Source organism: Podarcis tiliguerta, assembly GCF_965153285.1.
Source record: "Podarcis tiliguerta genome assembly, chromosome: 9".
In the NCBI taxonomy this organism is placed as follows: domain Eukaryota; kingdom Metazoa; phylum Chordata; class Lepidosauria; order Squamata; family Lacertidae; genus Podarcis; species Podarcis tiliguerta.
In genome coordinates this window covers 64,858,886-64,872,995 of record NC_139542.1, presented here as the reverse complement: position 1 = coordinate 64,872,995, position 14,110 = coordinate 64,858,886, and the positions used below count along the sequence as shown (strand labels likewise).

The following is a 14,110-nucleotide window of genomic DNA, read 5'->3' as shown; positions in this document are numbered from 1 at the left end:
TATGTTCACATATGGTGGGGGTGTATATATGTACATTTTTTTGGCAAAGGGTTTTAAAGGAGATAGCGGCAATCACTGGTTTACAGCTGACCAAAAGTCCAGAGGTAGCTTTATTATCAATTTACAATGGGGTGGAAGGTTCACAGACTATGAAGGACTTGCTCACAAATTTATTGACAGCTGCACAAGTTATTATAGCTGGGAAGTGGAAGGGGCAAGCAGAATACAAAATGGAAGAATGGTATAAAGAGGTGTGGGATATAGCTATTAATGATCAATTAACATGTGCCATTAAGGTAAGACGGGGAATATGCAGGAGAAATGATTTTGAGGAGATATGGAAAGTGTGTGTAGAATTTGTACGGAAAGGGGTCAAACCATCGCAAGAGGTATTGAAATTTTGGGAGGTTGGGTAGTTACAATGGAACGGTCTTGGTGGTGGGGTGCACATTTTTATTCGTATTTGTTTATTATCATTACTTTGTCAAAATAAAATATTTTTTTAAAAAACACATAATTACTTAAGCAAGGAATTCCATCGCCCCATTCAAGTATTCAGTATCCATGGAACTTGGTGCCTCCAATCAACCAGAGATGTAAAACACTAAAACTCTCCTAAGGATTATTCATTTAAAATAGAAAGTTTTATAGTGAGAATGCCTCCAGAATTAACCTCCCACAATTGTATGAACATGGTAAACTAGTCTCTTATTAACAAGACAGAAGCACTTTACAGGACTGGACAAATGCAGATCTGAAATGGTCTATTCACACAGCATATTTACATGGATAAAGTCAAACATGGAATAAGGAACTATTTAGGGAAGGCATTCCTCTCTTCTGGTAAAGGTAAAGATAAAGGGACCCCTGACCATTAGGTCCAGTTGTGACCGACTGTGGGGTTGCGGCGCTCTTTATTGGCCAAGGGAGCCGGCGTACAGGTTCCGGGTCACGTGGCCAGCATGACTAAGCCGCTTCTGGCAAACCAGAGCAGCGCACGGAAACGCCGTTTACCTTCCCACCAGAGTGGTACCTATTTATCTACTTGCACTTGGACGTGCTTTCGAACTGCTAGGTTGGCAGGAGCAGGGACCGAACAACGGGAGCTCACCCCGTCGCAGGGATTCAAACCGCCGACCTTCCAATCAGCATGCCCTAGGCTCTGTGGTTTAACCCACAGCGCCACCTGTGTCTGTTGCATTTCCTTCATTTGTTGCCCTCCACTTTCCTTTACCTCCAAGATCCACGTTGTTAGATATGATTTAGGCAGGTTCCTTACAGATTTACCCTGTTTACCACTGCATCCTTCTTGCAGTGGGAAGCGCAGGTGGCGCTGTGGTCTAAATCACTGAGCCTCTTGGGCTTGCTGATAAGGTTGGCAGTTGAAATCCCCATGACGGAGTGAGCTCTCGTTGCTCTGTCCCTGCTCCTGCCAACCTAGCAGTTCGAAAGCACGTCAGTGCAAGTAGATAAATAGGTACCGCTGTGGCGGGAAGGTAAATGCCGTTTCCGTGCGCCCTGGTTTCCATCACGGTGTCCCATTGCACCAGAAGCGGTTTAGTCCTGCTGTCCACATGACCCGGAAAGCTTTCTGTGGACAAACACCGGCTCGCTTGGCCTGAAAGCAAGATGAGAGCCGCAACCGCATAGTTGCCTTTGACTAGACTTCACCGTCCAGGGGTCCTTTACCTTTACCTATGGGGATAAAAAACAGCAAAGTCAGTGATACAGTGGTATCTCGGGTGAAGTACTTAATTCGTTCCGGAGGTCCGGAGTTAACCTGAAACTGTTCTTAACCTGAAGCACCACTTTAGCAAATGGGGCTTCCCGCTGCCGCCGCGTCACCAGAGCACAATTTCTGTTCTCATCCTGAAGCAAAGTTCTTAACCTGAAGCACTATTTCTTGGTTAGCGGAGTCTGTAACCTGAAGCGTATGTAATCTGAAGCATATGTAACCTGAGGTACCACTGTAGCTCGATGGGAGCAGAGGTCCTTAGTGGCTGCTCTGACATCTTCCTAGAGAAGTTCGGCTGGTTCCCTTCTTGCTGTTCTGCCCACAGGTAAACAACCTTGCCTAGTGCTGTGCTGTTTCTGTGGTAACTGGATGTTTTCAATAGTTTCTAGATACATACAGTGGACGCTTGGGTTGTGAACGTGATCCGTGCGGGATGCACATCCACAACCCACAACATCCGCAACCTGCAGCGGCGCATCTGCGCATGCGCGATTTAGTGCTTCTGCGCATGCGTGACCGCCGAAACCCAGAAGTAACCCATTCCGGTACTTCCGGATTTTGGCGATCCGCAACCCGAGAAAACACAACCTGAAGCATCTGTAACCTGCGGTACATAGAATATCAATCCTATTAATGTTTAACTGCTTTTTAAGTCATTGTTTCCCACCCTATGTTTTAAGCAGTTAATGGCAATAATATTATATTATTATATACCCCACCCACCTGACTAATAATAATAATAATGATAATGATAATTTATTTGTACCCTGCCCATCTGGCTGCGTTGCCCCACTCTGGTCGGCTTCTAGCATGTATACAAAAACCTAATAAAACATTATGCACTATTTTATCAGCTGAGTCCGTCAGTTGCCTTGCTGTTTTTGTTGTGCTTTGATTCAATCAATGGTTTAATAGTTGCTTTTAAAAAAAATGATTCCCCCCAGTTCGTCCATTGCGTTTCCAGCTGTTCTTTTCATCTGTAAGCTGCCCTGGTCAGGGGGGAAAGGCGAGGTACACACAAAAGCAGTCATCATAATGATAATCACAATCTGTAATACTAATAGGATAATAATGATATATAATGGTAATAAAAGGGGGAGGTCTGTAAAAAGATTCCTCCCTCCCTCCCGCCTGCTGTCGCCTTTTCCGAAGCGGCGCAGGAAAGCAGAAGCGCGCGCCCAGCCTGGTGGGCGGCGTTGGAGAGCGCGCAACGCCCGCCTCCCGCTCCGGAGTCACTCCCCTTTCCTTCCCCACCGGAGGAGAAGCGACGCCGCTTCCGGAGGTTGGGCCTTTTCTGCCGGCGCAGGTTGCGCGGGAGAAACGGAGCGCTTGGGGCTGGAGGACTGGATCTCCGAGGGACGGGATCTCCGGGCGCCGGGTGCGTCCTAGCGATGGCAAAGGGGGCAGCTGCTGGCTTTGGGTAAACCGGATCGACCGAGGCGCAGGAAGGGACCAAGAACATCCCTTCCGATTGCAAAAAGGAGTGGCGCCACCAGGTATAGAGTTTACATCTCTCTATTTATATAGTATATATATATATGTGTGTGTGTGTGACTTCCCTTCTTCTCTTTCCATGGTTCATTGTGCATAACATAAATTCCTGCATATTCTGTATAAATGAAACCATTCAGTATTCCATTCTGGCGAAACCAGAGCAGCGCATGGAAATGCCATTTACCTTCCCACCGGAGCGGTACCTATTTATCTACTTGCACTTTGACGTGCTTTCGAACTGCTAGGTTGGCAGGAGCAGGGACCGAGCAACGGGAGCTCACCCCATCGCGGGGATTCGAACCACCGACCTTCTGATTGGCAAGCCCTAGGCTCAGTGGTTTAACCCACAGCGTCACCCTGAAATGAAACCACTTAGTGTTCCATTATTCCATCCATCAAAACATACTTACACTACTGAATTTATCTTAATGCTGCCAACGTTTTCAAACGTACACAATTCCCTCCCCCCATATAGTCAAAAGAGGTTTTCCGATCTTTAAACCTACGTTCTTCTTGTTCTCTTATTCTAGAAGTTAGGTCTGCAAGTTGTGCATATTCTGTCAACTTAAGTTGCCATTCATCTTTGGTTGGGGCCTCGCTCGTTTTCTATTTTTGGACTAACAAAACATGGGTTGCAGTAAAGGGGCCCCTTACCGTTAGGTCCAGTCGCGGACGACTCTGGGGTTGCACGCTCATCTCGCTCTATAGGCTGAGGGAGCCGGTGTTTGTCCGCAGACAGTGATCCCAGGTCAATTGGCCAGCATGACTAAGCCGCTGCTGGCGAACCAGAGCATCGCACGGAAACACCGTTTACCTTCCCACCAGAGCGGTACCTATTTATCTTCTTGCACTTTAATGTGCTTTTGAACTGCTAGGTGGGCAGGAGCTGGGACTGAGCAACAGGAGCTCACCCCGTTGCGGGGATTCGAACTTCTGACCTTCCAATCGCCAAGCCCTAGGTTCTGTGGTTTACACCACAGCACCACCCACATCCCTTTTATGGGCTGCAGTAGGTACCCCTGCCCGTACGGGCCAGTCGTGTCCGACTCTAGGGTTGCGTGCTCATCTCGCTCAAGAGGCCGTGAGCTGGCGCCGTCCAAAGACACTTCCGGGTCACGTGGCCAGCATGACGAAGCTGCAGCTGGCGAGCCAGCACCAGCGCAGCACACAGAAACGCTATAAAGCGGTACCTATTTATCTACTTGCACTTAGGGGTGCTTTCGAACTGCTAGGTGGGCAGGAGCTGGGACCGAACGACGGGAGCTCACCCCACCGCGGGGATTCGAACCACCGACCTTGTGATCAGCAAGTCCTAGGCACTGAGGTTTTACCCACAGCGCCACCCGCGTCCCACGGGCTGCAGTAGTGGCATACATAAATAGCCTTTTTTGACACCTGTGAATTTCAGTCTGAATTATCCCCAACAGAAAGGACTCTGGTTTTCTTTTTTTGGAAAAGTACTTAAAAAATAACATAATTCATTATAAATTATTTCCCAATACTCTCTTACCCTTTTACAAGCCCACCACATATGATAGAATGTACCCTCAGCCTCATTGTGTCTCCAGACTCCATTATTACTTCCATCAAAACTTATTTACACGGTTGAATTTATCTTAATGCTGACAACGTTTTTAAATGTATACAATTCCCCCTCCATATATTCAGTAAAGGTTTTCCAATCTTCTTTAAACATATGTTCTTCTTGTTCTCTTATTCTATAGCTTAGGTCTGCATATTCCATCAGTTGTAAGTTGCCATTCTTCTTTAGTTGGGACCTCGCTCATTTTCCATTATAAATTATTTCCCAATACTCTTTTTACCCTTTTACAGGTTCACCACACGTCCGATCTTTATTATTTGTCCTGCTTCTGTGGAGTCATCGCTGCCGCTATGCCTGCTTTTCGGCAGGTTGGGGAAAAACAGCTTCCTCAAGAAGTCATTTTTATGGCCTGGTCTCCCAAGAGGGATTTGATCGCTCTTGCAAACAAAGTTGGAGAGGTAAGGTGGTCAAATGCACTACAGAGAGCAGTATGTAGCAGTGGTAAACTTTTGAAAAGTCTTGAGTCTGGTCTCAAACGAGTTAGTATAAAAAATAGTTCTGTGAATCCTTTATAACATAACACAAGATGGAACCAGATTTGTCAGCTAAACGAGATGGCAATTACCAAGCGATTGTCTTGCTGCTTTCTTATACCCTAACATGGCATCTACCTTATGGGGGCAAGAATCATATTATTTGTAAAAATAATATGTCATTAAAATATCTCCAGAGTTGTGAATAAAACTTGGTTTTGTTTGTTTTTTTGCATTTTAAGATTTTAGTGGCATTTAATAAGTTATATGCTAGTCAAAGGAAATTAATGGAAAACTCATGCATGGGAATTAATGGAACACGCATGCATGGAACAGAAACACACACACACAAACAAACATTTTTGAAATTTAAGTCTGCTTTCAAATGGCAAGGGGGGCACATTTGTAGAAAACCCACCAGAAAATTTATATGATCTCTCAGTTGGTTGAAGAAAGTAAGTAATCACAAAGTTAGCATTTTGTTATCATAGTAAGTATTTGCTTCAAAACAGTTCTGGAAACAAATATTGGGGAAGGGCATGCTAATTTCTACATTCTTCTTTTAAACAAGTAGCTAACACTACTTCATGTTTTAAAAAACAGGAGCAAGAAAAGCCTAATTGATTTTGTTACCTTCCCTTTCTCCTATGTACTCGCAATCCATTGTACACCTAGATTTTTAAGAACAGTTTTTTAAAAATCTAATAAAAGCTATTGGACTGTACCAGATAAAATCAGCTAGGATACATCAGCTCTAGATTAGAATATAAGCTTTTCTGTGTGTGTTTTTGGGGAAAAATTGGGTTTCTTTTCTTTTTTTAACTGCATTTTTTAAGCTGTTTCATAAGATCACAGCCTCCTTTTGTACTCTGCTTTCTCTGTAGAGAGGAAGTCTGAATGTTTCTACCGTTCTTCTCAATGCCTTTTTTAGGTTTTGCTTCATCGCCTTGCAAACTTCCAGCGATTGTGGAGTTTGCCACCAAGCGAAAGCACCGGGAAGGAAGTGACGGCCCTTGCGTGGAGGCCAGATGGCAAAAGTAATGTGCAACAAATAGTGTATAATAATAATAATAATAATAATAATACATTTTTATTTATACCCTGCCCTTCCCGGTTCAGAAAACCGGGCTCAGGGCGGCTAACAACAAATTTGAAACACCTAATTGATGCAACAAAAACAGCATAAAATACAGTATAAAACGTGAATAACAATAAATTCAAAATTCAAAATCAAATTTGGGGGGGGGGGGAGAATCCATCCAATAAACATTAGATGATCACCAGGGCTAGATTGGCTAAATTAGTCCTGTTTGGGCCAGCGAGGAGAATTAGGGGATCCCAGAGTGGGTAATCTTCATAAAAATGGGGAGGGAAGGAAGGGGAATAAAAGATCAGGCAAAGTTCAAATTGAAAGCCAGGTGGAATAGCTCTGTCTTACAGGCCCTGTGGAAGGAAGTTAAATCCTGCAGGGCCCTGGTCTCATGGGACAGAGCATTCCACCAGGTCGGAGCCATCACTGAGAAGGCCCTGGCCCTGGTGGAGGATAGTCTGACTTCCTTAGGGCCCGGGACCTCTAAACTATGATTATTCATAGTTGTTTAAATTTTAAATCGAAGGAACGTGTCATTCGTTCGCTCTCAAAAAGCTGACAATGCTAACCCTGAAAAGGGCAGTCCTTTGACAATGCAGCTCAGTTTGGCGTATTGCCGACAGCAAGTGATGGTTCTGGTTTGCGCTCAACCAGGGTTTGTGTGGCGATCACACAGGGTCCCTGGACTTTTCACCATCTATTGATCCCTGTGCCACCACTTGATTTCTCCCTGCCACCACCCAGCCCCTACCTGGCACAATACTGAATCCAGTCAGGGTTAAATTGGAACATAAACTTCTGTTTATTTATTGCAGTTTAACAAGCGTGTGGTTTCATAAACGGTATCAGTTAATTACAATCATGGGGTGCCTATCCAGACCTATAACTTCCGCTACCTGCTCTCCCTCACTAAACCACCTCTCAGATATTTACCTGTCTTCCTAGCCCCTAACTGTTTCTGACTCAGCTTATGTCGCTACCCTAACTCAACCTACCCACAGACTCTATCCCAATTCACTCCCACTCCAACCAACCACCCAACTCCCAACAAACTCTTCCTTCACCCCTCCCAGAGCTGGTTTTATAGTCCCTCTGACTCCATCCCCTGGGCTCTGATTGGGTAACCTGTTTAACTATTTCAACTCCAGCACTCTCATATGGTAACGTCACAGTTTGCTTCAACCATGGTTTGTTATGTCCATTGCTTTTCATCACTGGCATGTACCGAAGAGGTGGTCTCTTGTGCATTGTGTATTTACCATTTCCCCATTCCTTCTGCAGTTTTGGCTTTTGCACTTGCGGATACTAAGCAAGTTATCTTGTGTGACGTGGAGAAACCAGAGAGCCTCCATTCTTTCTCAGTAGATGCTCCTATCACTTACATGCACTGGATGGAAGTTACAGAAGAAAGCAGGTAGGAACGAGGCACAGAATGATGGCCATTCATCTGGCAACCTCTGGTGCAAATCCCTTTCAGTTGCCAAACAGGGAAACATTTGCAAATTTACAAAAAATGAGAGCTTTCTTTAGCTTTCTGGGAAGTTTGAACTTCCTCTGTATTCCATTGCATTATGATTATGTGTACGACTATTGGGTTTTAATATAAGTTACTTTTAATACTATGGGACGTGGGTGGCACTGTGGTCTAATCCACAGAGCCTAGGGCTAGCTGATCAGAAGGTCAGTGGTTCGAATTCCCACGATGGGGTGAGCTCCCATTGCTCGGTCCCTGCTCCTGCCCACCTAGCAGTTTGAAAGCACGTCAAGAGCAAGTAGATAAATAGGTACCGCTCCGGCGGGAAGGTAAACGGCGTTTCCATGTGCTGCTCTGGTTCACCAGGAGCGGCTTAGTCATGCTGGCCACATGACCCAGAAGCTGTCTGCAGACAAACGCCGGCTCCCTTGGCCTATAGAGCAAGATGAGTGCGCAACCCCAGAGTCGGTCACGACTGGACCTAATGGTCAGGTGTCCTTTCCCTTTCCCTTTCCCTTACCTTTTACTTTTAATACTGGTTGGTATCTGATGAACTTGTATTTGGAGCAGAACTCAATGAACGTTTAAGTCCACTGATTTCAGTTGGTCTATTTTGAGTATGAATTCATTGGACATTATCCATTGTATTGATATAATTGTCACACAATTTGCAATATAAACAGCTGGGATTTTTAAATGAAGATCAGTCTCCATCTGTGCCTAAAAAAAAAAGTTCAGTAATGTGTCCTGTACTTAAAGGAAATCAAAATTCAATAATATCCTAGAAATGATGGGAATGTGCTTAAAAAAACCATAGAAGCACATCTGTGCCGTGTGAAAGCTAACCTAGAACAAGAGAAACTTCCTAACTGATGAAGCTTCCACATTTTAAAATTTAACTTAGCTTGATAACTCCTGTGAAAGAACTGTATTTAAATACAGCTATTTTTAGGAGAAAAGCCAGACATTTTAGAATATGGTATTACTTTCCACCTGACTTTCCAACCTGTCATTTTTTTTGTCATTTTAGTTTTGGCATAACCCAAAGAGTCTTTTTTGTCTTCCCTTTCAGTGTCCTCACTTCCTTTTATAATGCTGAGGACGAGTCTAATCTTCTTCTTCCAAAACTACCAGCATTGCCAAAGAAGTAAGTGTTGAGCTTTCAAGCTATGCTATCTGTGGGGTGGGGGGTCTTTAACAATTAAAAATATTCATTTAAGCAACCGTAAAATATCAGTGACTTCCCTTCTTCTCTTTCCATGGTTCCTTTTGCATATCACGAATCCCTGCATATTTTACACAGACTAAACCATTCAGTAGTCCATTATTACATCTATCAAAATTTATTTACACTCTTGAATTTATCTTAATGCTGCCAACGTTTTCAAGTGTATACAATTCCTCCCCCCCATATAAACATTTTCCAATCTTCTTTAAACATGCATTCTTCTTCTTCTCTTATTCTATAAGCTGCTCATATTTCATCAGTTTAAGTTGCCATTCTTCTTTGGTTGGGCCCTCGCTCGTTTTCCATTTCGGGGCTAATAAAACACGGGCCGCAGTAGTAGCATACGTAAATAGCCATTTTTGACACCTGGAATTTCCGTCTGAATTATCCCCAACTGAAAGGACTCAGGTTTGTCTGTTTTTTGAAAAGTACTTTAAAACGTTCCCCCCCATTCATTATGGATTATTTCCCAATACTCTTTTACCCTTTTACAGGTCCACCACATAGGTTTTTGCAGGCCTTCTGAGTAGATCAGCGACTGAAGCTTCTTTTTTATGTATAAATTTCATTTTCTGAAGTTGATCCTGAATGTTTTTACTGTGTTGGTTTCCGTTGATACCATAAAGAAAACATGTCACTTGGTTGCCAGGCATCTTCCACTTCAGGCTTCCTCAGCCTCTGCCCTCCAGATGTTTTTGGCCTACAACTCCCATGATCCCTAGCTAGCAGGACCAGTGGTCAGGGATGATGGGAATTGTAGTCTCAAAACATCTGGAGGGCTGAGGTTGAAGAAGCCTGTTCTACTTCTTTATGCTAATGCTAAGAATGTCTACTCAAAAGTAAACACCATTGGGTTACATGAAGGTTGCGTCCAAAGTAAGGCTGCAATCCTCTGCACACTTAGGAGAAGACATGCGTACGGTTGTCCTTCTATGGCCTACATGAATGTGTGATTCTTACTAAGAAGATATCATTGAATGTGCTGACATTTTCCCTTTTTTTGAAACATAGCTACAGTACCACTGCAAAAATTTTCAGGTGAGGCTCATTTTCTGTTTCTATCTTTTCATTTTTAGTTATGAGGACATAACATGTTTCGTTTTGTAACTGATATTTTAAAATATTACGTTTCAGTGAAGAAAAATCAGATGAGATTATGAAACTCATGGGAGATGTCAGGTAAATTAATTTTTTACTCTAATTTGGTTTATGTATAACCAGCAGCCTTGAATCAGTTGCTTGGGAATTCTAAGAAGCCAAAAACACACACAAACAACAAACCAGGGCAGTTTTGAAACATTCAGCCCATCATGCAAAATTTGCTTACAATCTCTTAAATTGTGTCCAAATGCATAGCAAACAAACAGCTTTCCAAATTATGTTGTTGATACTGAGAATGAAAGAAGTTCTGATTTCCTTTTTTTAAAAAAAGTTTTTATTTATACTTTTCAAATTTATACATTTCATTAATTTTACAATCATTTTAGCATTTCAAAGTTTGGCTTCCTTCCCCCTCTTCTTGCTGTTCCTTAAATTTATTTTTTAATATTTTCTGCATGTCCACTTTAAATATAAACTCTTATGAAACTACAGGTAATAATAATAATTTATTATTTATACCCTGCACATCTGGCTGGGGTTCCCCAGCCACTCTCCCAATAGAATATTAAAAACACGATAAAACATCAAACATTAAAAACTCCCCTAAACAGGGCTGCCTTCAGATGTCTTCTAAAAGTCAGATAGTTGTTTATTTCCTTGATTTCTGATGGAGGGGTGTTCCACAGGGTGGGCGCCACCACCGAGAAGGCCCTCTGCCTTCTGTAACCTCCCTGTAACCTCACTTCCCGCAGTGAGGGAACCGCCAGGTTATTACAATAATCCTGCCAGTGTTTTTATCTGTTTGCAGTTTATCTGTAAATATTCAATAAACCCATTTCCATTCTTTTATATATAAAAAAGTTTATCTTGATTTCTTATTCTTCTGGTCAGTTTTGCCATTCCATAAGTTTCTGTATCCATTCTTCCTTTGCTGGGACTTCTGCTTCTTTCCATTTGGGAGAGAGTAACATTCTTGCTGCTATAGTCACATACATGAATAAATTTCTATACAATTTAGGTAGTTCTGTCCCTATAAAGGTAAAGGGACCCCTGACCATTAGGTCCAGTCGTGGCCGACTCTGGGGTTGCAGCGCTCATCTCGCTTTATTGGCCAAGGGAGCCGCCGTACAGCTTCCGGGTCATGTGGCATGACTAAGCCGCTTCTGGCGAACCAGAGCAGTGCACGGAAACGCCATTCACTTTCCCGCCAGAGTGGTACCTATTTATCTACTTACACTTTGACGTGCTTTCGAACTGCTAGGTTGGCAGGAGCAGGGACCGAGCAACGGGAGCTCACCCCGTTGCGGGGATTCGAACCGCTGACCTTCTGATCGGCAAGTCCTAGGCCCTGTGGTTTAACCCACAGTGCTACCCTCGTCCCTAGTTCTGTCCCTATAAGAACCAAATAATTTGGGGGATTCTAGAAGAAATTTCTCATCTTGGTGCTCCAGTTTATGTTAATTCCCATTAACCGCAAGCCAACACAGCAAAAGGTTAGGGAGAATGCAGTTACAGTCTAACAGCAACCAAAAGTTTGAGAAGAGTACTTTACTCAGTTGATCAGTGGAGGGCAGCATTTAGTTGTTTTGGCTCTGGTGTGTTCCTGAAGTTGGGAACGAAAATATGAAAATATTAGAAGGGGCCTTCGGATCTGAATTTTTGCCTGCTGCACTTTTGCTCTCTTCCCGTCTTGCAAATCACGCAAGCTGTGGCAGTGTGCACTGACTTAAATGGCTTTAAAAGAGAGTAAGACAAATTAGCGGAGAGGAAATCCATCAAGGGCTCCTGAGCACAAGAGCTAAACTCTCTGACTCCTCAGGTTCAAAGGCGGTAAACGTCTTAATATCAGTTTCTGGGGGATAAGCAGTGGTAGTTTTTAAACAGTAAGTTGCCTTACATGTCTCTCCGTCTCAACCTGAGTAAAAGGCACACTAATAGGACATGTCATTTTAGTGGGTGAAACTTAATTTTTGCAAATTTCTTCAGTCTTAGAAATATGTTTTGAGTAAAGAATTCAAATCTGCTACAATTTTTGTGACTGGACAACATTTAGCTTCCTAGGTCTACTGCTTTCGGAAAACCAAAGAATTGTAATTTTACATTCTGAAAATGTCAGGTAATGCTTAATAATAATAATAATAATAATAATAATAATAATAATTTTATGAAGGCTGTTGTATAAATATTTTAAGCAGATAAACAGGCAGTTAGGATTGCTAATGTATAAGAGTGCTTCTTAATTTCCGTGCCCTGATTATCTCTCTCTTTTAAACTTTAGGCTGAATGCTCTGGTTCTTGGGGGCAATGCTGGGTTTATTGAGATCTACGCTTATGGGATGTACAAGATAGCTACAGTAACGGGGGTGAGTAGGTCTTGCAATTCCCACCACACTTCTGCAGAGTGTGGTTCCACAGCTTCCCAATAGATCTACTTAGATAAATCTCGCTTCTAAATGTTTAAAATCAGTCTTCTAAAGATGGAAGGAGAGAGTTGGCTCTTGAAAAATTGAAGCGGCGAGCTTCTGCAGGCAAAGTACATCACCTGCCGCTGAGCCAAAACCCCCCTGAGAACCTGTGTGGTGTAGTGGTTAAGAGCGGTGGACTCGTAATCTGGTGAACCTGGTTCACTTCCTGGCTCCTCCACATGCAGCTGCTGGGTGACCTTGGGCCAGTCACACTTCTTTGAAGTCTCTCAGCCCCACTCACCTCACAGAGTGTTTGTTGTGGGGGAGGAAGGGAAAGGAAAATGTTAGCTGTTTTGAGACTCCTTCGGGTAGTGATAAAGCGGGATATCAAATCCAAACTCCTCCTCCTCCTCACCAGCACAAGACTGACAAGAATGTAACTTTTTTTCTTTTCACTGCATCCTTATACTGGGGAAAAAGCTATATTTGTAGTGCTATCATGCAACATTTAAAGTTGCCTCTCCGCCACACAAACTCGACCGCTCTAAAGGTACAAAATTTCTTCCCCAAAGTTATTTTTTCCTCCCAGGCTCCCACATCCCTACATGCACACATGGAAAAAGGAAACACTAATCAAAACATATTGCACTGTATAATTAAGACGAGCTTCTTTAATGGTGAATAAAAAAAATACACATTTTTTTTGCTCTCAGTGAGGTGTAATAGTACAGTGGTACCTCGGGTTACATACGCTTCAGGTTACAGACTCTGCTAACCTAGAAATAGTGCTTCAGGTTAAGAACTTTGCTTCAGGATGAGAACAGAAATCTGGCTCCGGCGGCGCAGCAGCAGCGGGAGGCCCCATTAGCTAAAGTGGTGCTTCAGGTTAGGAACAGTTTCAGGTTAAGTATGGACCTCCGGAACGAATTAAGTACTTAACCTGAGGTACCACTGTATTTTAAACAGATTTTAGCAAATGCACACAGGCTGCAATCCTGCGCACTCAGCGATGTGCTTTTGAAACCGGGGAGGAAAAGAACTATACAGTTTTAATCGTATGAAACGTGATTTGTTCCTCAATACGAAGAAAATTAGGTGTATAACCTTTGCATCGTTTTCTTGTAGGTGACTGGTTCTTGCCTCACTTTGTGCTTATCAAGTGACTTGAAATCCTTGTCAGTTATTACAAAAGTAGAAGTTTCTCCAGAAAGTGAGCCAGAAATAACATACTTCCAAGTGAGTAAAACTGCAGAAATACTTAGCGGCAATGTTTTGCTCTGGGTTGTTTTTTGGGGTAAATCATCCTTGTCAGTTCCGTTCTACAGTGGATGTATTCGGAATATTTCTGAGCAGCTGTGTTGAAATTTGGCTTGCTAGGATGGCATTTTATAAGTTTCAGTGGCGTAATATAAAAAATACAAAGTGAGACATTAAGGAAATCCAAAGGGAAAATATGAAGAACAGAGGTTCTAACGAACGGATTATTAAAAACGTGTGAGGTAAACGG

At 43.0% G+C, this 14,110-nt stretch overlaps 1 protein-coding gene and 1 long non-coding RNA gene across 2 annotated transcripts in view; one reads left to right on the top strand and one right to left on the bottom strand.

The window, feature by feature from the left end:
• LOC310657419 overlaps positions 1–14,110 on the bottom strand; it is a 98,299-nt gene that overhangs the window by 2,216 nt on the left and 81,973 nt on the right. The gene's annotated exons all lie outside the window — the stretch shown is intronic.
• The window catches only part of ANAPC4 (anaphase promoting complex subunit 4), a 34,900-nt gene continuing 23,764 nt past the window's right edge, over positions 2,975–14,110 (top strand). The window contains exons 1-9 of the mRNA XM_083458154.1: positions 2,975–3,231; positions 5,063–5,230; positions 6,237–6,342; positions 7,677–7,809; positions 8,942–9,016; positions 10,109–10,135; positions 10,232–10,276; positions 12,477–12,561; positions 13,729–13,839. Coding sequence (XP_083314280.1) covers positions 5,123–5,230; positions 6,237–6,342; positions 7,677–7,809; positions 8,942–9,016; positions 10,109–10,135; positions 10,232–10,276; positions 12,477–12,561; positions 13,729–13,839 — 690 coding nt within the window. The 5' untranslated portion in view covers positions 2,975–3,231; positions 5,063–5,122. The remainder of the gene's footprint in view (positions 3,232–5,062; positions 5,231–6,236; positions 6,343–7,676; positions 7,810–8,941; positions 9,017–10,108; positions 10,136–10,231; positions 10,277–12,476; positions 12,562–13,728; positions 13,840–14,110) is intronic.